The sequence below is a fragment of the Bos indicus genome, chromosome 10, assembly GCF_029378745.1.
Source record: "Bos indicus isolate NIAB-ARS_2022 breed Sahiwal x Tharparkar chromosome 10, NIAB-ARS_B.indTharparkar_mat_pri_1.0, whole genome shotgun sequence".
Taxonomy (NCBI): Eukaryota; Metazoa; Chordata; class Mammalia; order Artiodactyla; family Bovidae; genus Bos; species Bos indicus.
In genome coordinates this window covers 89,631,951-89,659,185 of record NC_091769.1, presented here as the reverse complement: position 1 = coordinate 89,659,185, position 27,235 = coordinate 89,631,951, and the positions used below count along the sequence as shown (strand labels likewise).

The window sequence follows — 27,235 nt, the reverse complement described above, 5'->3', positions numbered from 1 at the left end:
AAGACGTGACTTCACTTTTCTGGTCCTCAATTTCCTCATCTGTAAAATGGGAAAGGAACTGTCCCACCTCACAGGTTGGCATGATGGCTGCGTGCATGCATACTAAGTCGCTTCAGTCGCATCCAACTTTGCAACCCTTTGGACTGCAGGCAGATGAGCTGATATATGTAAGGCGCTTTTTGCTCTGTACCTAGGACAGAGTCTATAAGTCCCGCCTGAGTCTTCACCTCTGGCTCACCATTGCCAGAAGGATGGAACCTGCTCTTCTGTCTCACTCTCCTCTCTCTCCATGAGCTGATATCCTCTGTACTTGTCTTAGGTACCCGTCCAGCCAGTATGTATTTTCAACACTCATTGCTTTTGATAAATTTTAACTGGAACATGTTTCTTCATGTGTTCACTTAACAAGTATGTATTGGAACCTGTTCTATCTCTAGTATAGTTCTAGGCACAGACACGAATTTGACAGCCATGCCCCTGCTCTCATGAAGCTGATGTTCCAGAGCAGAGGAAGACAAAATAAATAAATCACTAAATAAACAAAAGAGACGGACAAATGGCAAGTGGGAGGAAGGCAGTTACATGGGTGCAGCAGCCCCAGCAGACGGGTTCTGCTTTCAAGTGGACGGTTGGTAAAGGCTTCTCTAAGCAGGTGACAGGTAAGCTGAAACCAGAATGCTGAGAAGGATCCAGGCATGCCAAGTCCAGGGGGAAGAGGAATGTGTCTGGCACCGGGAATGGCACTCACAAAGGGCCTCGGGTAGGCAGGAGTGTGGCTAGAGTCGAGGTTGCCAGAGGAAGTCAACAAGAGGTGAGATCAGAGCTGGACTGGGCACACGAGATCACAGATGGAACCCTGAGCCTGACCTGGGAACTTGGGAACCAGGTTTCCAGTCTTAAATGGCTTTCTAACCCTGCACCAGTCCCTGAACCCAGTTACAGATCAATTTCCTAACTGAAAAATCAAACTGATATCTGAACGTCATGCCAAAACTTTCAAAAATTTAGTCTTCTCGAAGTCCTTTATTAGTACCAGGATAACAGGGCCATCCATCAGCCAGCTTTCCCTCATCTGAGTCTCAGTTCCCTCGGCTATGACAGAGGACAGCATGCAGGGCCTGGGAGATCAGATGAGATCAAGAAAGTGAAGCACACTCAAAATCACAAAGCACACCCAGCGGCGGAAGGCAGGAAGAGCAGAGGGGCCACTGGGGCGCTCAGTTAGGCCCGCTCCCCCAGCTCTCCCCTGCAAATTTTCTCCTGGAAAAACCAGCTTTGCCTTTTCACTTTTAAATCTTTTTTAAAAAAACCCTACATAACAGTAAAACTGTCCCGGCCACCATTTTTAGTACTTTCTGTGCTTTTCTGGACTCAAGCTTCAGAATAATCTTGTGGCTGACGTTCGTATTTCCCCTATTTTACAAATGAAGAAAGGGACTCAAGCCTCAACATCCTCTCTCTTGCACAGTCTGCTTTCTTTACCCACCACATTCCACTGAAATAATCTGATCACCAACTAACAGCAAGGAGCTTCTATTGCCAAGTGAAGAACAGCACCCGGAACCGATTTAAACAGTGGAGCCTTAAGCAATCCGTCCTGAGCAAAATCCTCCTCTAAGTGTGTGACCACAAATGTTTTGAGAGTCAGTCCTCCAGTTGGGGAGTGAAAATAAAAGGTTCCCAAAGATCACCTCTCAGTCATATTCTTCAGGATGGGCAGCAGGCACCACAATTAGATACTCTTAACTTTTTATAAGGATTCCCAGAAGGCTCAGTGGTAAAGAATCTGCCAGCCAATGCAGGAGACACAAGAGATGCGGGTCCGATCCCTGGGTCAGAAATATCCTCTGGAGTAGGAAATGGCAACCCACTTCGGTATTCTTGCCTAAAGAATCCCATGGACAGAAGACCCTGGCAGGCCAAAGTCCACAGGGTCACAGAAAAGTCAGAGAAGACTTAAGGGATGAAACAACAACAACGAAATGTTTTTATAACTATTTGTTTTAATATAGATCTGTTCAAACTACTGCATAATTGCACTCATCTCACATGCTAGCAAAGTAATGCTCAAAATTCTCCAAGCCAGTCTTCTTCAAGTGAACCAAGAACTTCCAGATGTTCAAGCTGGATTTAGAAAAAGCAGAGGAACCAGAGATCAAATTGCCAACATCCGTTGGATCATCAAAAAGCAAGAGAGCTCCAGAAAAACATCTATTTCTGCTTTATTGACTATGCCAAAGCTTTTGATGGTGTGGATCACAACAAACTGTGGGAAATTCTGAAAGAGATGGGAATACCAGACCACCTGACCTGCCTCTTGAGAGATCTGCATGCAATTCAAAAAGCAACAGATAGAACTGGACAGGGAACAATAGACTGGTTCCAAATAGGAAAAGGAGTACGTCAAGGCTGTATATTCTCACCCTGCTTATTTAACTTATATGCAGAGTACATCATGAGAAACGCTGGGCTGGAGGAAGCACAAGCTGGAATCAAGATTGCTGGGAGAAATATCAACAACCTCAGATATGCAGATGACACCATCCTTATGGCAGAAAGTGAATAAGAACTAAAGAGCCTCTTGATGAAAATGAAAGAGGAGAGTGAAAAAGTTGGCTTAAAGCTCAACACTCAGGAAACTAAGATCATGGCATCTGGTCCCATCACTTCATGGCAAATAGATGGGGAAACAATGGAAACAGTGAGAAAATTTATTTTGAGGGGCTCCAAAATCACTGCAGATGGTGACTGCAGCCATGAAACTAAAAGACCCTTGCTCCTTGGAATGAAAGTTATAACCAACCTAGACAGCATATTAAAAAGCAGAGACAGTACTTTGCCAACAAAGTTTTGTCCAGTCAAAGCTACAGTTTTTCCAGCAGTCATATATGGATATGAGAATTGGACCATAAAGAAAGTTGAGCACCGAAGAATTAATGCTTTTGAACTGTGGTGTTGGAGAAGACTCTTAGTCCCTTGGACTGCAAGGAGATCAAACCAGTCAATCCTAAAGGAAATCAACCTGAAATATTCATTGGAAATACTGATGTTAAAGCTTCAATATGCTGACCACCTGATGCAAAGAACTGACTCATTGGAAAAGACCTTGATGCTGGGAAAGATTGAAGGCAGGAGGAGAAGGGGATGGCAGAGGATGAGATGGTTGGATGGCATCACTGACTCAATGGACATGAGTTTGAGTAAGCTCCAGGAATTGGTGATGGACAGGGAAGCCTGACATGCTGCAAGCCATGGGGTTGCAAAGAGTTGAACATGACTGAGCAACTAAACTGAACTGATAAGAACAACGTACTGGAAAATACTCTCAGGAAGAAATGAAGTTCTTCATTTCTTAAAAAAGCCGTCTCTGAAATTTCTTCAAATCTAAACTTGTTTAAAGAACAATAGACCCAAGTGTAAATATTCAGAAAGTGCTCCCCAGGAAATGCATTAAGAGCCTTTTTTTTCCTTTTCAATTGTAGTATTTCCCATCTCTACAGCATGTAAAGGACAGGAGTGTCTCTGATACTGTATTTCTTCCAAGGTACGTTGTTTAAAAAATGAGTTTCTATCAGGTTTAAATATTTTTAAATAATCTATTGAGAAGAACATATTGTAAAACAAAAAAAATCTAAAAAGCAATATGGTAATTTGTGTTCTTACTGAAATAATTTGATTATAAAAAATTACTTATGAGAGCTAAATTACACTGTATAAATGTCACTTTTAAAACTTGTAAGTTTGACATAACATCTAAGACCCATTTTTGTGTCTCTAAGACTAATTATTTTGTGTCCCTTTTGAATTTTTAAACTTCTAATTAACAGTGATTATGAAAGTATTTCTGAATAAAAATATACATTTAAAAACATATTAAAATGTTGTTATGCTGCTTATATATAAAAATTATTTTTTTGTTGTTTAGTTGCTAAGTCATGTCCGACTCCTTGCAACCCCATGGACAGCAGCATGCCAGGCTTCCCTGTCCTTCACTATATCCCAGAGTTTGCTCAAGCTCGTGTCCGTTGAGTTGGTGATTCCATGCAACCGTCTCATCCTCTATCACCACCTTGCTTACTCAGTAAATTTTTATAGGGTTTAATCAAATTTATCAGTGTGTGTTGTATTCAGTAGCTAAGTCATGTCCACTCTTTGCCACCCCATGGACTACAGCACACCAGGCTTCCTGTTCTTCACTATCTCCTGGAGTTTGCTCAAATTCATGTCCATTGAGTCGGTGATGCCATCCAACCATCTCATCTTCTGTTGCCACCTTGTTTACTCAGTAAATTTTTATAGGTCTTGATCAGATTTATCAGTATGTCAAAGTATTAACCAATGCCATAGCATCCAAGTATAAAATTAAAGTGTTTTGTAATCAAAACTTGTTTGTCAAAAATGGGTCTGATGGTTCTAACCAGACAAAATAACAACCTACTTGAAAAAGCAATTAGTGTTGAGAATAAACAGAAACAGATACGGGGCAATTTTACATGTTCTAGCCTGCCTGTGACTCAGATAGGTGACATTTAAGCTGTGCCAAGGTCTAGGTTAGTCAATCATGAAAGCCATCAACCATGACCAGTCCAAAGACCCAATGTGCATGGTCTTAAAAACTCTGTGGGAGAGGGAGAGGGTGGGATGATTTGGGAGAATGGCATTGAAACATGTATACTATCGCATATGAAACAAACCACCAGTCCAAGTTCGAAGCATGATACTGAATGCTTAGGGCTGGTGCACTGGGATGACCCAGAGGGATGGTATGGGGAGGGAGGAGGGAGGAGGGAGGGGGGTTCAGGATGGGGAACACGTGTACACCTGTAGTGGATTCCTGTTGATGTATGGCAAAACCAATTCAATATTGTAAAGTAATTAGCCTCCAATTAAAATAAATAAATTTATATTAAAAAAAAAACTAGCAGGAGTGTTTCCTTTATAATTCTCAGATAGCTTTCTCGCTCCACCCCGGCCGACATATTTACGGATAAACTTTGAAAGATTTGGCCTCAGAAGAAATTAAGTTTGTGTGCTTTCTGCTTAAAAAGAACAAAATGCTTATTCTTGCCCAACAAGCACGTTTCATTTGAAGTCTCTTGGTTCTGATCAAATTTCAGGCAATCAATAAGGCAGCCTGCTGGGCAATAAACCATCCAGATCTGCAATCTGCCACCCGTCTGCCCTTTGCACAGAACCTAAGCGGCTCCTCCTAAACGCAACACTGCTCGTCTCCGCCATCCCTCCAGCTCTGGGAGGATACGGAAGAGCCATCCGCGCATGCCCAGCCATCCCTGGCTACAGCGGGGAACCTACTGCTTTCTATTGTTGGCCAAATGTACCCAGAAAAGAAATGTCCAAAAGGAAGGCATTTTTGTGTTCATCAGGAGAGTAAAACCTTCAAAATATGGCAAACAGGGCTGAGACATTTCTTGAGTATGATACTACCTAAATGGAGAATCCGGAAATAAATGTGAAATTCAAATGCTCTAATTATTACTCAGGGTGAAATGTCCTTTCTGATGGCACAGGATGTGACCTTCAACGCCACATGTCCACAGAAAGCAGGCAGACTGTTGAGGCATTGCAAAGCCTCAGCTCCTCTCTTTGTGTTTCCCCACTCCCACCCTTTGTTACTATTCCAGGGTGGCTATGTACTGCCTGGGGCTAGCTTGTTTGATCCATGGCTGCAGAAACAAAGCCATTTGAAGCAAATGCAGAAGGTTATGAAGAGCAAGGGAGAGTTAGTGAGGTCTGAGCAAACAGTGAAATATATAGGCTTTCACACCAAAGGAAGGCTTTAAATTGAACATGACTTCAGGAAAAATCAATTTGTCTTTTCCTTTCTTGTCATAATTTCCCCTGCAATATGACTCCTGACAATTATTGAAGGGTGCATCGTTGCATAAACCCTTGCACAGTGCGGCTTATTCTCCAAGAGTAATCACATAGTGTAGCATCTGTGATGTCACAATTGGTTTCTATGGTGATAAGAAAAAGGAGACTAAGAAGAGAAGGGAAAAAAAACCATCACACCAGTGACATGACAGTCACTTTGGTAGCAGTGCGAATGCTCCTTGTAAAACCATCCTCAGTCCCAGGGTCTCAGAGCTATCACTGAAACCATTGTGCAGTGAGTGACAAGGGAGATGAGGAGAGGGATGTCAGCCTTTGATAAGACAGGTGTCTTGTTCGGTAACATCATCTTACAACAAGCATTAAGGAGAATAGCAGAAGAATCAGCAAGTGCAAACATTAAAAAAAAAAAAAACCTATAAGGAAAAGGAAGTTTGCATACACCCTGCCTCTTCCTACCTGATCTGCCGTCTCGCTGAATATCCACGTGGTACCATTCCCCATCGTTGGCTTTCTTCTGCGTGGCTTTCACTTTAATGGTGCCTGAGCCCATGTCAAGCAGCAGGTACAGGTTGCCATCGAGGAGTTCCACAGCAAAGAAGTCCACCTTGGTGTTCTTCTGGCTCCGGGCATCCTTTCTCTCTTGGGGCTTGCCGTGAGTGAAGAGGATCAGGCCGTTGGGCTCAGTGGTGCGAAAGTCAAAGGAGATAGAGCCCATGCGTTTGGTATTCCACTTGGGCAAGCTGATGTAAGCCTCTGGGGTCTCAAAGTTGATGGGGTCCAGTGTGGCCACATTCTCACACTTGAATACTACCTCACCATAGATCTTCATCTTGGTGTCCCCAATCCTGGCCAAGCGAGACAGCTCCAGACGGATGTCATTATTCTTATAAACAACCTGTCAAAAGTCAAACAAGTGCCATATGAATCAATCTTGCAAGCTGCAACCATCCATCGCTCACTGGGAACTCAGGAAAAAGGCCCGAGAAGAAGCTTCAGGACACAAGAGTCTGAAATAATATGAGAAACATGAGCCACAGCACTTGAAAAGCAGCTGCACAAACCTCTGAGGTGCACACAAGCCCTGAAGAAGCCCCTGTGTCTCCACTGTGTTCCTTTGGTCTGTTTCCTTCTGGCTGATTTTTTGCAGCATCAGAAAGTTACACAATGCAAGCAGAAATCAAAAGAGACTGAGTTGCGCAGACACAAATACTTCCAGAGATATTTACTGAAGTGTCCTCAGTAAAAGGCCAGGAACAACCTAAATGCCCATCAGTGACAGACTGGCACACCCTTATACCGGAATATGAGGCAGCCCTCAAAAACAAAGTAGCGCTCCCAGTTTTGATGTGGATTTTCTGAGTAATATTGTTAAGTGAATCAGCAAGGAACAGAACCATGTGCATTATGCTATCATTATGCAAAGTGGGTGTGTGTGTTAGGAAGTGTGCATTTTATGTATATACGTTTGCAAATGCATTAAACATTTTTGGAAGGAAACACATAAGAGACTATAAAATGGTCACTAGGGAGAGGATTTGTAGAATTAATATTCAGGAGTGGAGAGAGACTTACTTTTCACTATATCTTGCTGTACGGTTGGTTGTTTTTTTTTTTTTTTTTTTTTTTTTTTTTAAGATGACTGAGTGTTAAGCATTGGGAGGGAAGACCTATATTTTTCTCCACATTGCATGTATCCTCTATACACATAAAGTAAGAGAATGAAACACCCTAAAACATTTTTAAAAATTATGACTTGCTAAACCTCATATAACCTATGTAAGAGTAGGGATTAATCTTGTTCCATAACTAGAATTTTAAAGAGGTTTTGTTGCTGTTAAAACTGAATTTTGATGCAGCGCCCTCAGATAGGTCTTGGTCCTTTGATCTCTAGGCAATGTCACATCCATACCGAAACAATAAACGGGGGGAAACAGAGGGCAAAGGGGCTAGCATCTGAGTACTGATTATGTAGACCGCTTTGCTATGTCCTTCACATTGTCTTATTCAAATTCTAAATCAGGACCTCGATTTAGGTTCCAGTCCCACATCCACTACTTCCAAGCTGTGTGAACTTCAAAGTTATTTAACGTCCTCCGGTTTGCTTCCTCCTTTGACAATGGGAATATAGGAACAGACTCTTTCTTAAGGATGGAATGAGTTACTATATGGGAAGCACTTAGAATGTGCACAGAGTATGGGGACAAACATCTCAGCTCTTTTGAGGGTGACTGTTAACTCACTTGGTCCTTTCTGCAGCCCTGAGAAAGTTGTCTTATCTCCATTTTCAGTAAAATAACAAGACTTAAGTGCTAAACTCTTACACCTCATCTCAGTGATAAAAAGTTAATTGAGTGAGTCATTCCAGTATATATCATTTAATCCCAAACATCTACCTGTAGAATTGCTTCTCTTCTCTCTCCCAACATGAGGAGAAAATCAAGCAAAGATGTATGCCTTTTCATATTGATTAACAACAAAGAATTGAAAAGGCCTACCATATAGCCTTCGTCATGGGTGAAATCATAGTCACACTGAGAACAGTCACAATACTGATATTTACTGAGCACCTCCTACCAGGCACTGTACTCAGGATCTGAAGTCTAGCACCCCATCAGATCCTGACAACACCCACTTGACGTGTCTACCATCGTTCTCCCATTTTACAGATGCAGAAACAGACATGGACAGTAGTTAAGGAGCCAGCCCATGGTCACACAGCCAGTTAAGTGCCCGAGTAGGACTTGAACCCAGGGAGTTAGCTCCAGAGTCCATGTGCTTCGACACCTACGGACATTCAGCACAGGGTTATACTTCCAGCACCCATGAGCTCATCTTCAATAACACACTGGAAATCATGTATGTTCAACTTCCCAGTTCAAAAGCTAAATTTCTTAATTCCAGTGGACTGACCATGTGCAAAAGGAAAAAAAGAAAAAACAAAACTGCAAGATTCTTAGGCAATCACTCGAGTGAGTGAGAAAAGAAATGAAAAATGTTTAATGGCTAGCAGCTTTTCCTTTCTAATCCCCATGCAACAACCTGTGAGAGCTCTCTGTCATAACCTAACTGCAGCTTTCTTTGCATTTGGGCTAAACACCTATGACCAGAGCTCTTGTAAAGGTTAATTATTAACGTAGAACAATAGGGGATCCCACAGGGACAGACTGAGGCTCGGCTCCATTGAACAATAAATGGAAAAAGAACTCAAATATCTCTACAGGAGGCAGAAGGATAAAAAGAAAAGGGCCTTTTAAAAGAATGCAGCATCCTATGAAGAGGAACTCTTCTGTGAGAAGGGTACAGAACCGCGACTGGGACAGACAGTGAATAACTAGAATGCAGATTTCTGGAGACACAGACAAGAGAATCCCAGCTGGGAACTGGCAAGACAAAGACTTCTCTCAAAAGCTCTTTGAAAATGAGCTCTCTAGCTACTCCATGGCCCTGAAATTACTTGTCTATTTACTTGCAATTTCCACACCTTTCCCACTGACAGCTGAGTAACCTCTCTGAGTCCCATTGTATTTATTTCCAAAGGCAGGAGACTCAATAGCTGTTCCAGAACTGTTCCCCTTTCCCTCCAGCCCCAGAGCAATTATCAGGATTAAATGGGATATTATACCTGGTAGAAGGTAGAGAATCCTAAATAGTACGTAAGCCTAGGAACACAATAGTACACCATGTTTTCCAGCAGTACTGGGGTACTATTGAAAACTGGCAGGGGCCTGAACTGATGTTCTTCTGAGGATCTCCTACCAATAAGAAAGGGACAGGAGAGCACCTTGTAGCCCAGTGATATTCAATTAAGAAGCTCCATGGTTGGCATCTTCACCTCCCTACCCGAACCCCTGCCAACCTGCCCACTGCAAGACAATGGCATGGCCATGCACAAGTGTAGTAGCACCTTGGGAGGGGGGAGCATGATGGCAAGAAACCCCAGTGGACTCCCTTACAAGGCAAAGTAGTATCTAGTATAGTTGCTATACTAGATGTTGTTCAGTCACTAAGTAGTGTCTGACTCTCTGTGACCCCATGGACTGCAACACACCAGACTTCCCTGTCCTCCACTATCGCCAGATGTTTGCTCAGGTTCTACTGAATCAGTGATGCTATCCAACCATCTCATCCTCTGCCGCCCCGTTCTTCCCCTGCCTTCAATGTTTCCCAGCACCAGGGTCTTTTCCAATGAGTCGGCTCTTCGCATCAGGTGGCCAAAGTATTAGAGCTTGAGCTCTAGCATCACTCCTTCCAATGAATAATCAGGACTGATTTCCTTTAGCATTGACTGATTTCATCTCCTTGCTGTCCAAGGGACTCTGAAGAGTCTTCTCCAGCACAATTCGAAAGCATTAATTTGGTATAGTATTTTCTGTAAATTCATACTTTCATCTAAATGGAAAGCCCTGCCTGATGACCAAACTAGGAAAAGATGTGGCAGTGAGCACCTTGGTTGACAACTAGCCTCAAGGAGCAATGAGAGACAAAGTGGAAACCGCTCCTAATGGGAGATGTCACACAGCCTGGGGTGACAGAGGCAGAGCGCCAAAGAGTGACAACTCCAACCTCGGGCTTATAAAAGCTGCTGTTTGGACTTGCAGCTTGTCCAGCTGTCAAGTCCTAAGGATCGCTCAAACCAGCCCCTCGCCTACTACCGCAGTGCCAGACTCTGTCCACCACCATTTCTCCTCTGGATTTCTGCAATGGCCTTCTAACAGAACCCCCTGATCCTTCCCCTCATGTTCTCCATAGTTCCACAGTGAATTTTCCAAAACCATTAAATCTGATCAGGCATTCCCTTGCTTAATAACCCTCAACATAGACAAGGATGATCTGTCCCTGTCTCTCTCCCCACTTGTTTCCCTTTCTTTCCCCTATCCTTTCATTCTCTAATCCAGATGACTTAAAGCTCTTTGATTCTTTTAATGATCCTCTTCTCTACCCTGTGTCTGTCTGTCTGTCTGTGTGTTAGTCGCTCAGTAGTATCTGACTCTTTGCAACCCCATGGACTGTAGCCCTCCAGGCTCCTCTGTTCCTGGGATTCTCCAGGCAAGAATACTGGAGTGGGTTGCCATTCTCTTCTCCAGGGGATCTTCAGAATCCAGGGATCCAACCCAGATCTCCTGCATTGCAGGTGGATTCTTAACCATCTGAGCCATTTGTTCCCCGCTAAACACTTTTCCTGCTCTGATCTACATCCAGTACACACTCCTTGTCCTTCTGGTCTCAATTTAGATGCTACTTTCTTGAGGAATCCTTTCTGACAAAATGGCCCCCATAATTCTGACAATTTTGTGGACGTTTTCCTTCTGCACACTATCTTTTATTCTTTGACCATGTGTAAGTATGTTTGTACAAATGTGAATCCTTTTAAAAGTGTTTTGATTTTGAATTATCAAATAAGATGTGCTTAGGACTTTTATCCTTATGTATCAGAGGGTAGACAGAATGAGAACCATAATCACAGAAAACTAACCAAACTGATTACACATGGACCACAGCCTTGTCTAACTCAATGAAACTATGAGCCATGCCATGTGGGGCCACCCAAGATGGATGGGTCATGGTGGAGAGTTCTGACAAAACATGGTCCCCTGGAGAAGGGATTAGCAAACCACTTCAGTAATCTTGCCTTTAAAACCCCATGAACAATATGAAAAGGCAAAAAGATAGGATACTGAAAGAAGAACTCCCCCGGTCGGTAGGTGCTGAATATGCTACAGGAGATCAATGGAGAAATAACTCCAGAAAGAATGGAGAGACAGAGCCAAAGCAAAAACAACGCCCAGTTGTGGGTGTGACTGATGATGGAAGTAAAGTCTGATGCTGTAAAGAACAGTATTACGTAGGAACCTGGAATGTTAGGTCTATGAATCAAGGTAAATGAGAAGTAGTCAAATAGGAGATGGCAAGAGTGAACATTGACATTTCAGAAATCAGTGAATTAAAACAGACTGGAATGGGTGAATTTAATTCAGATGACCATTGTATCTACTACTGTGGGCAATAATCCTATAGAAAATATGGAGTAGCCATCATAGCAAACAAAAGAGTCAAAAATACAGTATTTGGGGGGCAATCTCAAAAATGACAGAATGATCTCTGTTCGTTTCCAAGGCAAACCATTCAACATCATAGTTATCCAAGTCTGTGCCCCAACCACTAATACCAAAGAAGCTGAAGTTGAACGGTTCTATGATGACCTACCAGACCCTCTAGAACTAACGTCAAAAAGATGTCTTTTTAATCATACAGGACTGGAATGCAACAGAAAGAAGTCTAAAGGTACTTGGGGTAATAGGCAAGTTTAGCCTTTGAGTACAAAATAAAGCAGGACAAAGACTAACAGAGTTTTGCCAAGAGAATACACTGGTCATAGTAAACAATTCCTTCCAACAACACAAGAGACAACTCTACATATGGACATCACCAGATGGTCAACACCAAAATTAGACTGATTATGTTCTTTGCAGCCAAAGATGGAGAAGCTCTATACATTCGGCAAAACCAAGACTGGGAGCTGACTGTGGTTCACATCATGAACTCCTTATTGCCAAATTCAGACTTAACTTGAAGAAAGTAGGGAAAACCACTAGACCATTCAGGTATACCTAAATCAAATTCCTTACGATTATATAGTAGAAGTGACAAACAGATTCAAGGGATTAGATCTGATAGACAGAGTGCCTGAAGAACTATGGATGGAGGTTCATGATATTGTACAAGAGGCAGTGATCAAAACCATCCCCAAGGAAAAAAAAATGCAAAAGGCAAAATGGTTGTCTGAGGAGGCCTGACAAATAGCTGTGAAAAGGAGAGAAGTGAAAAGCAAAGGAGAAAAGGAAAGATACACCCATTTGAATGCAGAGTTCCAAAGAATAGCAGGGAGAGATAAGAAAGACTTCCTCAGTGATCAATGCAAAGAAATAGAGGAAAACAATAGGATAAGAAAGACTAGAGATCTCTTCAAGAAAATTAGAGATGCCAAGGGAACATTTCATGCAAAGATGGGCTCGATAAAGGACAGAAATGGTATGGACCTAACAGAAGCAGAAGATATTGAGAAGAGGTGGCAAGAACACAAAGAACTGTACAAAAAAGATCTTCATGACCCACATAACCACATGGTGTGATCACTCACCTAGAACCATTCCAGAATGCAAAATCAAGTGGGCCTTAGGAAGCATCACTATGAACAAAGCTAGTGGAGGTGATGGAATTCCAGTTGAACTATTTCAAATCCTAAAAGATGATGCTGTGAAAGTGCTGCACTCAATATGCCAGCAAATTTGGAAAGCTCAGCAGTGGCCACAAGACTGGAAAAGGTCAGTTTTCATTCCAATCCCAAAGAAAAGGCAATGCCAAAGAATGCTCAAACTACTACACAACTGCACTCATCTCACAGGCTAGTGAAGTAATGCTCAACATTCTTCAAGTGAGGCTTCAACAGTATGTGAACTAAGAATTTCCAGATGGTCAAGCTGGATTTATAAGAGGCAGAGGAACCAGAGATCAAATTGCCAACATCCATTGGATCATAGAAAAAGCAAGAGAATTCCAGAAAAACAGAAAAACATCTATTTCTGCTTCATTGACTATTCCAAAGCCTTTGTGTGGATTACAACAATATGTGGAAAATTCTTAAAGAGAAGGAAATACCATACCACCTCACCTGCCTCCTGAGAAACCTGCATGCAGGTTAAGAAGCAACAGTTAGAACCAGACATGGAACAACAGGCTGGTTCCAAATTGGGAAAGAAGTATGTCAAGGCTATATACTGTCACCCTGCTTATTTAACTTATATGTAGTGTATATCATGCAAAATTCTGGGCTGGATGAAACACAAGCTGGAATCAAGATTGCCAGGAAAAATGTCAGTAACCTCAGATATGCAGACGACACTATCCTTATGGCATAAAGTGAAGAGGAACTAAAGAGCCTCTTGATGAAAGTGAAAGAGGAGAGTGAAGAAGCTGGCTTAAAACTCAATATTCAAAAAAGTAAGATCATGGCATCCGGTCCCATCACTCCATGGCAAATAGATGGGGAAACAAAGGCAACAGTGAGAGACTTTATATTCTTCGGCTCCAAAATCACTGCAGATGCTGACTGCAGCCATGAAATTAAGACACTCAATCCTTGGAAGAAAAGTTATGACCAACCTAGATAGCATATTAAAAAGCAGAGACATTACTTTGCCAACAAAGGTCCATCTAGTCAAAGCTATGGTTTTTCCAGTAGTCATGTATGGATGTGAGAGTTGGTCCATAAAGCTGAGCGCTGAAGAATTGATGCTTTTGAACTGAGGTGTTGGAGAAGACTCTTGAGGATCCCTTGGACTTCAAGGAGATCCAACCATTAAACCTAAGGGAAATCAGTACTGAATATTTATTGGAAGGACTGATGCTGAAGCTGAAGTTCCAATACTTTGGCCATCTGATGAGAAGAACTGATTCACTGGAAAAGATCTTGATGTTAGTAAAGACTGAGGGCAATAGGAGAAGGCAACAACAGAAGATGAGATGGTTGGATGGCATCACTGACTCAATGGATATGAGTCTGAGCAGGCTCCATGAGTTGGTGATGGACAGGGAAGCCTGGCATGCTGCAGTCCATGTGATCACAAAGAGTTGGACACAACTGAGTGACCGAACTAAACTCAACTGAACTGGACTTGCAGCGCATGCTTAGAAGGTCAGATAGTAAAACAGTTGTATACAGAATCTCAGGGCTAAGACACTGTCTCAGAACACCACCTCTTGTCTTAATCTTAATGTCCCTAATCTTTGATACAGAGGCACACAGGAACAATACCAGGAGTAAGGCAAGCTATGAGCAGGAGCAATACAGTAAAAACAGTCACCAACTACCAAGAGCCTATTATGTGCCAGACACTTTAAAAATGCTAATGTGCATCTCCCACATTAAGGAAGTGAAACAGGTAACATTAGCCTCACTTTGCAGAAATGAGGTTCAGAGAGGATAGGCACTTGTCTAAGATCACACAGTCCCTTAAGGGCATAACCAGGACTTGAACCCAGATCTCTCTGACTGTACTGGGGCAAGGTCATGTTCCAGGGGTGGCCATTCCTAAGCTCTCTAGTAGTGCAGGCTTACCCATAAAGTAGAAACTCCCTAAATCATGCACAAAAAAACACACCCAGCTCCATCCAGACTTATTAAGCCCTTCCTACCTGGGCTGCCCTCTCTAATGGATCCCTACCCTTCCCTTCCCCACTTTGAGGCACTTGGAGGCTTCAGTGTGAACTCTGGTGTCAGAGCTTCTGCATACTTGCTCATCACGTAGGTTTCCCAGCCTACAGTGCCTTCCTCTCCTCTCCAACCTCTAAATGATGATTCATCCCTGCCAGGATCTACCCCCAAACCCACTCCAGGCCCTCTTGGACTACTCTGGTTCTTGCTGATACCCACCATTTGCTTGGAAGCCTTTCATTGCCTACCTATGACGGAGCTGTCTGCCTGCCTGCCCAGACCATTGGCCTTGATTGGGAAAGAAACCGCTGTTCTTTTAATATTCGTTTATTTTTGGCTGTGCCAGGTCTTCATCACAACATGTGGGCTTTCTCTAGTTGTGGCGAGTGGGGGCTACTCTCTAGTTGCGGGATGCGTGTGTCTCATTGTGGTGGCTTCTCTTGCTGTGGAGCACAGGCTGGGTACACAAGCTTCAGTAGCTGTGGTGCATGGGCTTAGCTGCTCCGCAGCATGTAGGATCTTCCTGAACCAGGGATCGAACCCATGTCTCCTGCACTGGCACACAGATTCAAAACCACTGGACCACCTGGGAAGCCCCAGGAGAGGTTATTCTAATCTATATGCTGTGCTTTTTAAACTCTTCCATGGTGCTCAAGGAATATGGCAAGCCCAGGAGTGTGAATCTAAGGGGTAGCAGTTCATGGGAGTATTTAGAAGGTCAGATAGTAAAATAGTTTTGGACAGAAGCTCAGAATTAAAATACTCTCTGAGAACAACTGACTCATTTGAAAATACCCTGATGCTAGGAAAGATTGAGGGCAGGAGGAGAGAGGTATGACAGAGGATGAGATGGTTGGATGGCATCACTGACTCAATGGACATGGGTTTGGGTAGACTTTGGCAGTTGGTGATGGACAGGGAGGCCTGGTGTGCTGTGGTTCATGTGGTCACAAAGAGTCGGACATGACTGAGCGACTGAACTGAACTGAGAACACCACCTCTTGTATGTCTCCCCAATCTTTGATACAGAGGAACACAGGAACAATACCAGGAGCAAGACAAGCTATGATAGCAAGAACAATACAATAAAGAGAGTCACCACCTATCAAGAACGCATGGGAGTCTTTTCCTCTCTCTTCCGTCTTATCCGAGGACACTCTGGACGCTGTTTTCAGCTTTCTGGGAATATACATCCACATATTCTGTGATAAATGCCACATCCCTGGACTCTCCAGCAAGGGACCCAGAAGGAATCTGGGAGTGTGGGTTTGTTCCCCGCGGTTCCAAGATGGCCTTGTGGTTCTGTTTCTCCTGTCCAGGAAGAGCAGATTTACCACATGGCCTTTCTTTTCTCTTGTTTTTGAAGTGTCTGTAATCCTCTACGTGTCTACATATAGGGCAATCTCAATAAAAAAATAAAAAAAAAACAGATCGTCTTATAGGACTGTGACTCACAGGCCTGTGACTTGATGACGGAGCATCACTGTTCTGACCCAGGTCAGTGGACGGTGTCTGAAGTCAGGACTCTGGGGGACATCCTCTGGAGTATGTGGGCCAGACGAAACAGAGTGGTGAAAAGCCAATGTCAGGGGCCTTGGGGTGGAACAGCATTGACAACAAATCCCAGTAAAGCCTTTTGACTTTATACCTGTGTGCAGAGCAGTTTACATATGACCAGCAATGGACAAAGATTTATTCCCTACCCCAACATAATCCTTTGACAATAGATAATAACGAAATGAGCTTTTTCTCTTCAGCTTTCAGGATTGTGCAGTTTCTAGATAAACCTGGGGGTAATCTTGTTATTGTGTGACATTTCTACCCTGCGTAAATAAATAAGAAGCCCTGGGAAAGCACCTTGCGTCTGGGGCAGTCACAGACTCCCATATCCTACTTTCTCTATATTACTTCCCCCTCCACCCTTCAGGCAACTGATGACTCTGGTCGGTGGTGATTTTCCTTCCTGGGGAGCGTCTACTCAACTCATCTGTCACTCAAAACATTCAACCTTGTTACCTTTCAGTAAGCACGGGTCTTACTGTTTTGAGTAAACCTCAAATATCTTATCAGCAAAACATATGCATTACAGCTTTAAAAATCTGAACCAGCACCTAGTTGTAGCGGTGCTTAATAAATGCTCATATCTTCATTAAATCCGATGTTGGACTCAGTTGGCAGCACAAGGCAGAGGTCAAGGTCACGGACGTCCCGCCTCAGTAAGTACAGTTGAGTCCAGCTCCTCCCCTGCCGGCTGTGTGACCTTGGACAATGGTTAACATTCTTCACGTCGAAGACTTACAGGTAACGTGTCTCCTTTCACAGGGCCATAAGAGGCCTGTGAGGTAATGTGTCATAGCTACAAAATGCTTTAGCAGTTTCTGATGCTTCTCTTCATTTTGTTATTTTCTGTGAGAAGCCATAACTAGATCAACAGAGAGGAGAGCCTGACATGGAGTCATTAGAAAGGGAAGATTCCACTACAATATTGTAAAGTAATTAGCCTCCAATTAAAATAAATACATCACTTAAAAAAAAAAAAAAAAGGGAAGATTCCCTGTGAGGGTAAGTTCTAAGCCACGTGTCCGCTCAAGAATCTAACAACAGACTCTGGATTTAACAAATTCTGAAGGTAGAATAAAAAATTACAAATTACAAAATCGGGACTTCCCTGGTGGCCCAGTGGTTAGGAATCTGCCTTACAATGCAGGTCTCCGGTCAGGGAAGTAAGATCCCACAAGCCTTGGGATGACGAAGCCCCTGGGCGGCAAGTACTAAAGCTTGTGTGCAGAGAGTCCACGCACAGCTAAAACCTGATGCAGCAAATTAGGAAAAATAAATAAATAGTTGCCTAGTGTGGCATTTATAAGATATGAAAACGCCTAGTGGTATCTATTTTTTGTCTTTCTCACACACCAGGCCCTTGTACAGATTTAGGATTCATGATCCTTAACATCATTTTCTGCCGCAGTGTACCACTGACCAAATTCCAACAGTGAACTTCTAGCACAAATGGGGCAGCAGATGGTCCTCTTAGCTTCCAAAGCCAGAGAAGCTGATATTTGGCATGGCCAAGGCCACATCTGCACCCCTGGTCTGGCTAACAGGGGTCAGCAGACTCACTCGCCTGCTGAGTTGCAGCTGACACCCAGGCTGAGGCCCTGAGCCCCCGCCACTGCATACCACGGACATCATTTCCAGGTTGCTGTTCTGCTCACAGCGCTCAGGGTCTGCCAAAGATAAAAACCGAGCCCCAGAAATAGAAAATGGGGATGGAGTTTCAGAATCACAGGCAAGAGCCAAGAAATATGAGAGTCCTGAGACTCAAAGTAAAGGCCGGAAAGACTCCAGATAAAGTTGAAACCTGTAGGAGAAATACTGGCGATTAACTAACTTGAGGTTTGACAGAAACAACAAAATTCTGTAAAGTAATTATCCTTCAATTAAAAATTAAATACCTTTAAAAAATTTTTTTAAAAGGTTGGGCGAACATACTATCACAGGGAACTCTCCTTAATGCACGGTGGTGACTTAAATGGGAAGAAAATCCAGAAGGGAGGAAATACATGTATATGTATGGCTGATTCATTCATTCACTTGTTGTGTTAGTACAGAAGAAACTAACAACGTGTAAAGCAACTATACTCCATTAGAGATGAATTAAAAAAAATAAAATTTAAAAAGGCTTGGTGATCCAACACTCTGTGGGTCAAACAATACATATCTGAAAGCTGGATCTCAAAGACTACCAGTTTATAATCCCTGGTCCATGGTTCCAAGCTGAGCACCAAAGAATGGATGCTTTTGAACTGTGGTGTTGGAGAAGACTCTTGAGAGTCCCTTGAACTGCAAGATCCAACCAGTCCATCCTAAAGGAAATCAGTCCTGAATATTCACTGGAAGAACTGATGCTGAAGCTGAAACTCCAATACTCTGGCCACCTGATACAAAGAACTGACTCATTAGAAAAGACCCTGATGCTGGGAAAGATTGAAGGCAGGGGGAGAGGGGGACGACAGAGGATGAGATGGCTAGATGGCATTACCAACTCCATGGACATGAGTTTGAGTAAACTCTGGGAGTGGGTGATGGACAGGGAGGCCTGGCGTGCTGCAGTCCATGGGGTTGCAAAAAGTCGGACGCGACTGAGCAACTGAACTGAAGGTTCCATTTGCAAGAGACTGACAGGAAAAAATAAAAGGGACAGAAAGCAAGCTGGAGTCATAGGAAGAATCCAGACAAACTTCAGTACTTAAATTGAACCAGCAAAGTCCTCAGACCCTTCCTCATTTAAAAAAAAAAAAGCCCGACGCAGAGAGAGGAACACATGAGCAAGCACTGTGCAGCAACCAGTTAGTCTGACCTTATAAACCCAGGGCCATGGGCACCAGCTCCAGAGCCGCACGAATGACGCAAGTCCTCACCACTTAGCCTGAAGACTTAGGCAAGCATTTATTCCTTTGACTGATTCCTTAAGAGAAAGCGATGACCATGTAAGTCTGTGGTCAACTGCAGACATAAACTAAGTTTAAGACTTCCAATCTCTGGCATAGTGAAGGTCTCAATTTTATTCTTCAGGAAGGAGAACTTTCTTAGGCTCTACAACATGCAGATTTCAATAGTTGCACAGGCTTGGTTGCCCCGTGGCGTGTGGAATCATCCCAGACTAGGGATCAAACCTGTGTCCCCTGCATTAACAGGCAGATTCTTAACTACTGGACCACCAGGAAGTCTTAGGACTTTTATTCAGCTAAAAGGTTGACTAGGCACATATGTCTATGTGTTCCATAGAAAAGATTTTCAGCCAACCAAATCTGTGGGGTATTTAGGATACCATAAAAGTCCAGTCTATCACAAGAGGTAAGATGTGCCAACTCAGGCTTTATCATTCTTCCAGAGCCTTCTAAGATTTTACTAAATTAATGAACCAAGAACGTGGCATAGACAAACCATAAACTTGGCATAACGAGAACCAGGCAAAGAAATAAGATGTGAAAATCCATATATGGGCCATAGTTCTCCGAGATAGGCCTTATCAGTGAATAGTGAAAAGGTTTCTAGATAATTTAGAAAAGTTTTCGAGGTGACCCTTTAAGCCACAACTGGACAGAAAACTCTCCCATCTCTTAGCACCATGTTGGCAAATACACGTTTCTCTTCTTCCTTTCTGGAAGATGGCATTGCTAACTAGTCTAATTCTATTCTACTCCCTTTCTCATTGAACCCAAATGAAGCCTCAGAATTCAAGGCAGTGCTCTGTGAAGTTATCACCAAAGAGCTGAAACTTGAGGTGAACCTACCTATGCTCTGGTTACTTTCTAACATGAAAGCCAACATAACGTAAATGAAGATTAAGCCAACTTAAAGTAAGCTTCCCTGGTGGCTCAGATGGTAAAGAATATGCCTGCAATACAGGAGACCTGGTTCAATTCCTGGGTTGGGAAGATCCCCTGGAGAAGGGAACAGCAACCCACGCCATTATTCTTGCCTGGAAAATCCCAGGGACAGAGGAGCCTGGCGGCCTACAGTCCATGGGGTCGCAAAGAGTTGGACATGACTGAGCGACTAACACTTTGACTAACGCAAATTAAGAATATTGGAAACAAAAGAAAATCCATGTAAATATGTTAACTAACTTAAGCTCTAGACCATGGAAGACAAAGGTAACATGAAGTACAATCTGATATGCAAGGCTTAGAAATCTTGGAGGATGCTTTATATGAGATACCTGTTGCTCAGCTAATGAGTGTGCCAGGGTCTGTAATCAGAAACTTGGCCCAGACTGTATTTCTCTTCCCCCTGCTTTTTAGAAATGACATAATAAACAGGCTGTGCATTTCTGATGGGGCAACTAATGGATCCCCAGTGTCTGGCACACAGTTGAGGCTCGACAAATTTAATACACTCTTAATTCTTGTTCTGATATTTTCTTAAGTACTACACAGATCTACCCCCATGAATGCCTATGTTTCTTTCTGTCTTAGAATATTTGATGAGGGCACCCACGTGACTACAGTGAAAGTTACATGTCTCAAAGAGAGGAACTAAGATCAGATGAGTAGGTGGTACTTCATTATGAAAAGCTCTAAAAATACAGTCATTATGCAGTTGGGGGAAAAGGAACCATTAGGGTAGAAAGGAAGCCTTTAGCAGTTTGATTAGAAAGGTGACAAAATTTAAAATATGCCTTCCTGAATCACTAGGAATCTACTGTTATTTTTATTCCAAGGACTAGAAATAACTCTGATCATCTTACTGTTTTCTCTGGGGATAAAATGTCCTTTCCTGCTTGAAACTCTTCAATGGTTCTTCTGTACCAACTTCAGAATCAAATGCAGACTTCTAAGCATTAAAGTCTTCCTGATCTAGTCCATCTTCATCATCACCAACCTTGCCAAAGTTCTGTGGTTCTTCCAATAAACAATCCCTGGCATAAGCCTCACCTAGATTCTCCATCTGAATAACTACTGCTCACATGAGAGGCACAGTTAGAGTATCACCTACTTCGGAAGCCTTTCCCAACATTCTTGCCCATTCCACTTCCACCCACAGCTGATTCCCTTCCCTCTGCTCCCATAGCTCCATCTTCTGCTATTATAGAATTTATCATGCTGTGCTGTAACTGTCTGTCTATCCCCAGTAGACTGGGAGTTTCTCAAGTGGAAGACCTGGTGTTTTTCCTGTGTTTCCCAAGGTCTGTTCCAGTGCCTGGCACAAAGTCAGTATATATATTTTAGGAGGATGGGGAAGAATGGAGAGAAAGAAGGGCAAGGAAAATCATAGTCTATATCCCAATGCCTCTAAGTCAAAGAGGACTGTAAGGCAAAAAGAAGCCTCTACATTCATTCTGCTTGACAATAAGTGAGGAGACAAGAATATAGAAAACTGAAGAATCACACAGTTAAAAGCATCTGGTGGAACCACTGAATAGTTAGTTGCTTTCCCTATTGTGTATGCTTGGGAAATGTGCTTATATTTTAAGCTATAAATATGGAAAGTTCCGCACCCTCGAATGGCAGCTGTCATTAGTTTGTGCGTCTTGGCAGAACACTAAGAGAAGCAGCAGCAAAAAGCCCAACTGCAAATTCTAGCAAGATGCTCTAGGAGATTGCCTGATGAAGCTCAGCACCAGAACTGCCTCTCACTCTGCAGCCTGCTAAGAGATGACTGCTCACCTCTACGACCATGGAGCCTGGACTGTCAGAGAGAACAGATTTTGAAACAATACCTCAGAGCCCTTATCCCCTGCACTCAGAGACAAAAAAAAAAAAAAGGAAAAAGAATGAATCCCCAACAGTGAGCCTTCGACCATGGCTAGCAACTTCTGGCTGCTACCAACTATCCTGCAAAAATATAGATTGCAAGAGGAATGCCAAATAGCTTTTGAAGAAAGATTTTATGAAAGGCCCAAGAACTACTATAAAGGACTCAGTGAAACAGAACCTTGAAGAAGTCTAACACAGTTGGCTGGCAACAATAGCAGCATATCAGGAAAGCCATGAATTCCACGCAGCCCAGAAAAATGGAAGCAGTGGGTTCAGAACCACGGATAGTGACAGACAATTCCAAGAGATGCTGATCAACACACAAGCTCCAGGAGGATCAAGATGGCAAGTTTACACAGGGGCTTTGCAGCCCATTCATTTGTATAAAGTACATATGGGCTTTATATAAGAGATGCATGGCTTCCTGATGGTCCCCCACCTTTCTAAAAAGGGGCTCTGTTGTCAGAAGCAATTATCAGCTGTTTCTTGCCTGGCCTGCTAAGCAGCTCTGCTACTAGTCTAATAAAGGCTCTAATCAGATGGCCTTTCAAAGTGGTCCAGAGGAGCCCTTCTGCAATCAGCAGAAGGGGTGAGGAGAGTATAAGAAGAATATGCCAGGTTGGCAGGTGCCTGATAACAGAACCATTTCTAACCTTGTGCAAACGGCAGCAAATAAGAATTGAATTCAAACTGACAGTAATATAGACAGAAATGCTAGAACTCAAGTTGATTTCTTTTCTAAACAGGTGTCTGTACCTTTTGTTAACATCAAAATAAAGAGTTGTGGAAAAAATGAGGCCAACCTCCTTTGGAGGGCACCCTTTCAAGGTGATGGCCCTTAGTCCCAGGATTTACACCTGGCACTTTACCTTTAGTACATCTGCAGAGACCCACACAACCACTAGATGTCCCTTACGCCACATAAAACCAACCTGAAATGAATTTCACTACCAGTCACACAAATCACATTTAAAGAAAGCTTTTCTAAGTCTTGGATCTTAGGTATCAACTATAATTCCTATCACTACTTACTCCTCCTTATTTATATTTTGTCCATGTATATGCATTTCAATAGTCTTGAGAGTCCCTTGGACTGCAAGGAGATCCAACCAGTCCATTCTGAAGGAGATCAGCCCTGGGATTTCTTTGGAAAGACTGATGCTAAAGCTGAAACTCCAGTACTTTGGCCACCTCATGCGAAGAGTTGACTCACTGGAGAAGACTCTGATGCTGGGAGGGATTGGGGCAGAAGGAGAAAGGGATGACAGAGGATGAGATGGCTGGATGGCATCACTGACTCGATGGACGTGAGTGTGAGTGAACTCTGGGAGTTGGTGATGGACAGGGAGGCCTGGCGTGCTGCGATTCATGGGGTCGCAAAGAGTCGGACACGACTGAGCGACTGAACTGAACTGAATAGAGAACTATTATGAATTAAAATTCTTTTAGAGGAAAAAATAATAGAGAAATAGGCAGAAGGAATATTTCAGGAAAGGACTGCTGCTGCTGCTGCTAAGTCGCTTTAGTTGTGTCCAATTCTGTGCGACCCCATAGACAGCAGCCCACCAGGCTCCCCCATCCCTGGGATTCTCCAGGCAAGAACACTGGAGTGGGTTGCCATTTCCTTCTCCAATGCATGAAAATGAAAAGTGAAAGTGAAGTCTCTCAGTCGTGTCCGACTCTCAGGGACCCCACAGACTGCAGCTCACCAGGATCCTCCATCCATGGGATTTTCCAGGCAAGAGTACTGCAGGAAAGGAATATAGGGTGCCTAAAGGACTCAAAGTTCATTATCACTTTTAGGAATCAAATAAGCTTCAATATACATGGAGTAACCCACAAGCTCAGCTTAAATTCAGTTGCCGTACATTAGGATCTTAGATTCAATGAAACTAGGTATGGCAAATAATTTTAATTTCACATGTCAAGCTTGATCAATTAAGAGAGGCTGCCTAGGACACAAAATGGGAAAGATTATCGGGCTGTGACCCACAGACAATGCCTGATAGGCTTGTGAAAATGGGGAATGGTGACTCCCATGATGCTGCACTTGCAGAACCTGAATTAACCCCCTAGCTCGAAGCCTCCCAGACTCAGAATGACCATGGGCCAGGACAACAGGATGATGGCAGTAGTAGAAGTACTAAACATAGCCACAGCTGACCTTAACGGAAGGCCTTTCGTGGGACACGTTTTGTTCTCAGTATTCTACACAAAATAATTTAATCCTCATATGGCAAATATCCAAACCAAGACACAACACTACTTTTGAGAGTAAAAGAGGGCAATAATTCACCCGGACAACAGGTAACCCAGAACATCCCAAGTCTACCTGCGGTGGATGGCTGCCCTGTTGGAGCCTCATGACAACCTGAGGAATGAGAGGTAGCATAACTAGGGTTCGGGACTGCAAGCCTTGAAGCCGCCCAGCTTCCTGACCGAAGACAGAGCCCAGAGAAAGCTACAGAAAGACCACTTCACTGTGCGGAGGATCTTACACACCTGCAGCAAAAGGTCCTGGAGCAACATCCCACTGTGCACGGCAGACAGCAGGCGGGACATGGCCGCCACCTTCCCTATTCAGGGGAGGAGGAGGCTGGGGAATTCACACCAGGCTGGCTCACCAGTTACCAGGGAAACCAGGGCTGGGGCAGGGGACACAGCTCCTGATTAAGCCCGATAATTAAGAGTATGGGATAGCCGTGTGAGCGAAGCAGGGACTGGTCGAGCCGAAGATATATAAGGAGCAAGAAAGCAACCATCTTGAGTTGCCTGACCACACATTCCACCCCTACATACCCTGCAGGACCCTTATAATCTTGGTCACCCCTCTTCTGCAGTACCCCTGGGGTCAGGCATGTTGAGGTACACTGTAACCGAAGACCACAAATGCAAGAAAATAACAGCAGCTAAAGAGGAAGCCAGGTACTTATTTGGCCAATTTTTCATGCAAGTCCAGAAGAGGAAAACAACGGCATCTCACTGCAGACCCAGCCATCAGACTCACTTCACAGTGGGGCCACCATTGTCACCCAGTCTGCAAACAGATAACCTTGGCTCAGACTAGGGGTGAAATGGAAGTTTAGCAGGCAAATGGAAATTAACGGTGTTTCACAGGCACAAAGCAGGGAAGATTATGATCATTAAGCAAAATACAAGCCACGGCAGCACTCTGAGATCACACCACCCCTACCTGAGGTCTCTGTCCTGGCCGGCACCCTCAGTCCCCACAGCTGATGCCAAGTACTGGAGAGGCGGATTAACAGCAGAGCCCAGGGTTAACATGATGGTGCCTCCCTCCAGTAGAGGGCCCGGACTAATCATCTTAATGGTCTTAAGTGGGGCAGGTAGAAGACAGGTGAAGTCTAAATTCTCTTCTACTCCTGTTCCCCACGAGGTGCAAACCCAAACCACCGGGGATGTATCCTCCCGCCCCATGGCTTTTTATAATGTGATCCCCCGGGGTGGGTCCTATGGCCAGGGCAAACCTGAGCCACTGTCCTGACCGATCGTGGGCAGGGGTCCCTCAGTGGTTAGCGGTTGACCCCAGCTGGTTAACATGCCACAGGCACCGGGATGACTGCTCCTGGGATGTTCAGTTACAGCAGCAGGGCTCCAGTCAGCCCCCTGGCCCTCGTGTTGACAGAGCGGGTTTCCCTCTCAACTGTTAAGGTAGTTTGATCATCCTTTCAATTAGCCAGAGATCAGTGGGGCTGTGGACAGGTGAAAATGCCAGCATATATCATTTTTATCAGCCCATTCCTGAACTTCGTGGCTGGTAAAGTGGATTCCCGGGTCACTATCCTATGTCCATTGGTGATGGGGGGGTCCTTATATCATACACAGCTGTTCCAGACACTGAATAGTGATTTTTCTGCATTACTGGATGACCCAGGTAGACCATTAGTAAGGTCTTCCACCTGCTGTAATGCTCTGTAAATGCACGGGGCTGGTGTCTGTCACACTGTATGGCAGTTCTGCCCACATGCATAGCTGCCCCAGAGGCCCAAGGACACTCTTACTACTTTGCTGTTGCCACAGGCCCCAAGCAAGCCCTTCTGGGTAACTGGCCACATCCAACTCACAAGTCTGTCCCCCTAAGTTAATATCCCTAAAGCCTGTGTCCATAACTATTGAGGGGTCAGATAATACCTAAGTATTGGACAGATAACCTCAGTCCTTGAGATTCTGTCTGTGTTCACCAGCTTCCCCCGTGCAGTCAGATGAGCCAGAAGCTTGGGGCTGCTACTTTTCAACGGGAAAGAGACTCTGAGGTTCAACAAGACGCCACCAATATAAAAGAAGAGAAAGATATCTCCTGTGTTGGTCAGCTGCCACGGCCCCACAGGCTGGTGGACGGCCACCTCGGGATTACCCCTGCCATTTCCCATTCCCGTCCTTATCTCTTGACAATGCAGCATTCACAGGCATTCCCTCAGCCTCCTGAAGCGCTCTTCACTGTTGGGTGGCACCCCACAGGCCATCAAGCCTTGCAGCTGCCCAGCCTGGGGACCAAAGAAAGAGCCCAAGACAGTGACAGAGACACCAAGGGTTTATTGGACAGGGCTGGGTCTTACCTGTGCACAGAAAAGTTCGGGGAGTGACACACTCACCGTGTGCAGGAGGCAGAACACGGCAGCCACCTTCCCTACTCAGGGGAGGAGGGGGCTGCCATTTATAGGGGGAACTGACGTCAGGTTGGCTCATTAGAGTTACCAGGGAAACCAGCCGCTGGGGCAGGGGCCAAACCTGCAGGCAGTTACAGATTAAGCCCTATCATTAAGAGGACTGGAGATTTCTGTGAGTGAAACAGGGCCGGGTCAAGCAGGAGATGTGCAGAGTGCAAGAGAATGGCCATCTTGAGTGGCCTGACCATACATAGAGTTAAGAGACATTTGCTGAAGTC

At 44.0% G+C, this 27,235-nt stretch overlaps 1 protein-coding gene across 10 annotated transcripts in view; it reads right to left on the bottom strand.

The window, feature by feature from the left end:
* The window catches only part of NRXN3 (neurexin 3), a 1,810,124-nt gene that overhangs the window by 1,236,397 nt on the left and 546,492 nt on the right, over window positions 1-27,235 (bottom strand). For all 10 annotated transcript variants that reach the window (XM_070797936.1, XM_070797932.1, XM_070797934.1 and 7 more), the window contains one exon: window positions 6,313-6,751. In XM_070797936.1, coding sequence (XP_070654037.1) covers window positions 6,313-6,751 — 439 coding nt within the window. The remainder of the gene's footprint in view (window positions 1-6,312; window positions 6,752-27,235) is intronic.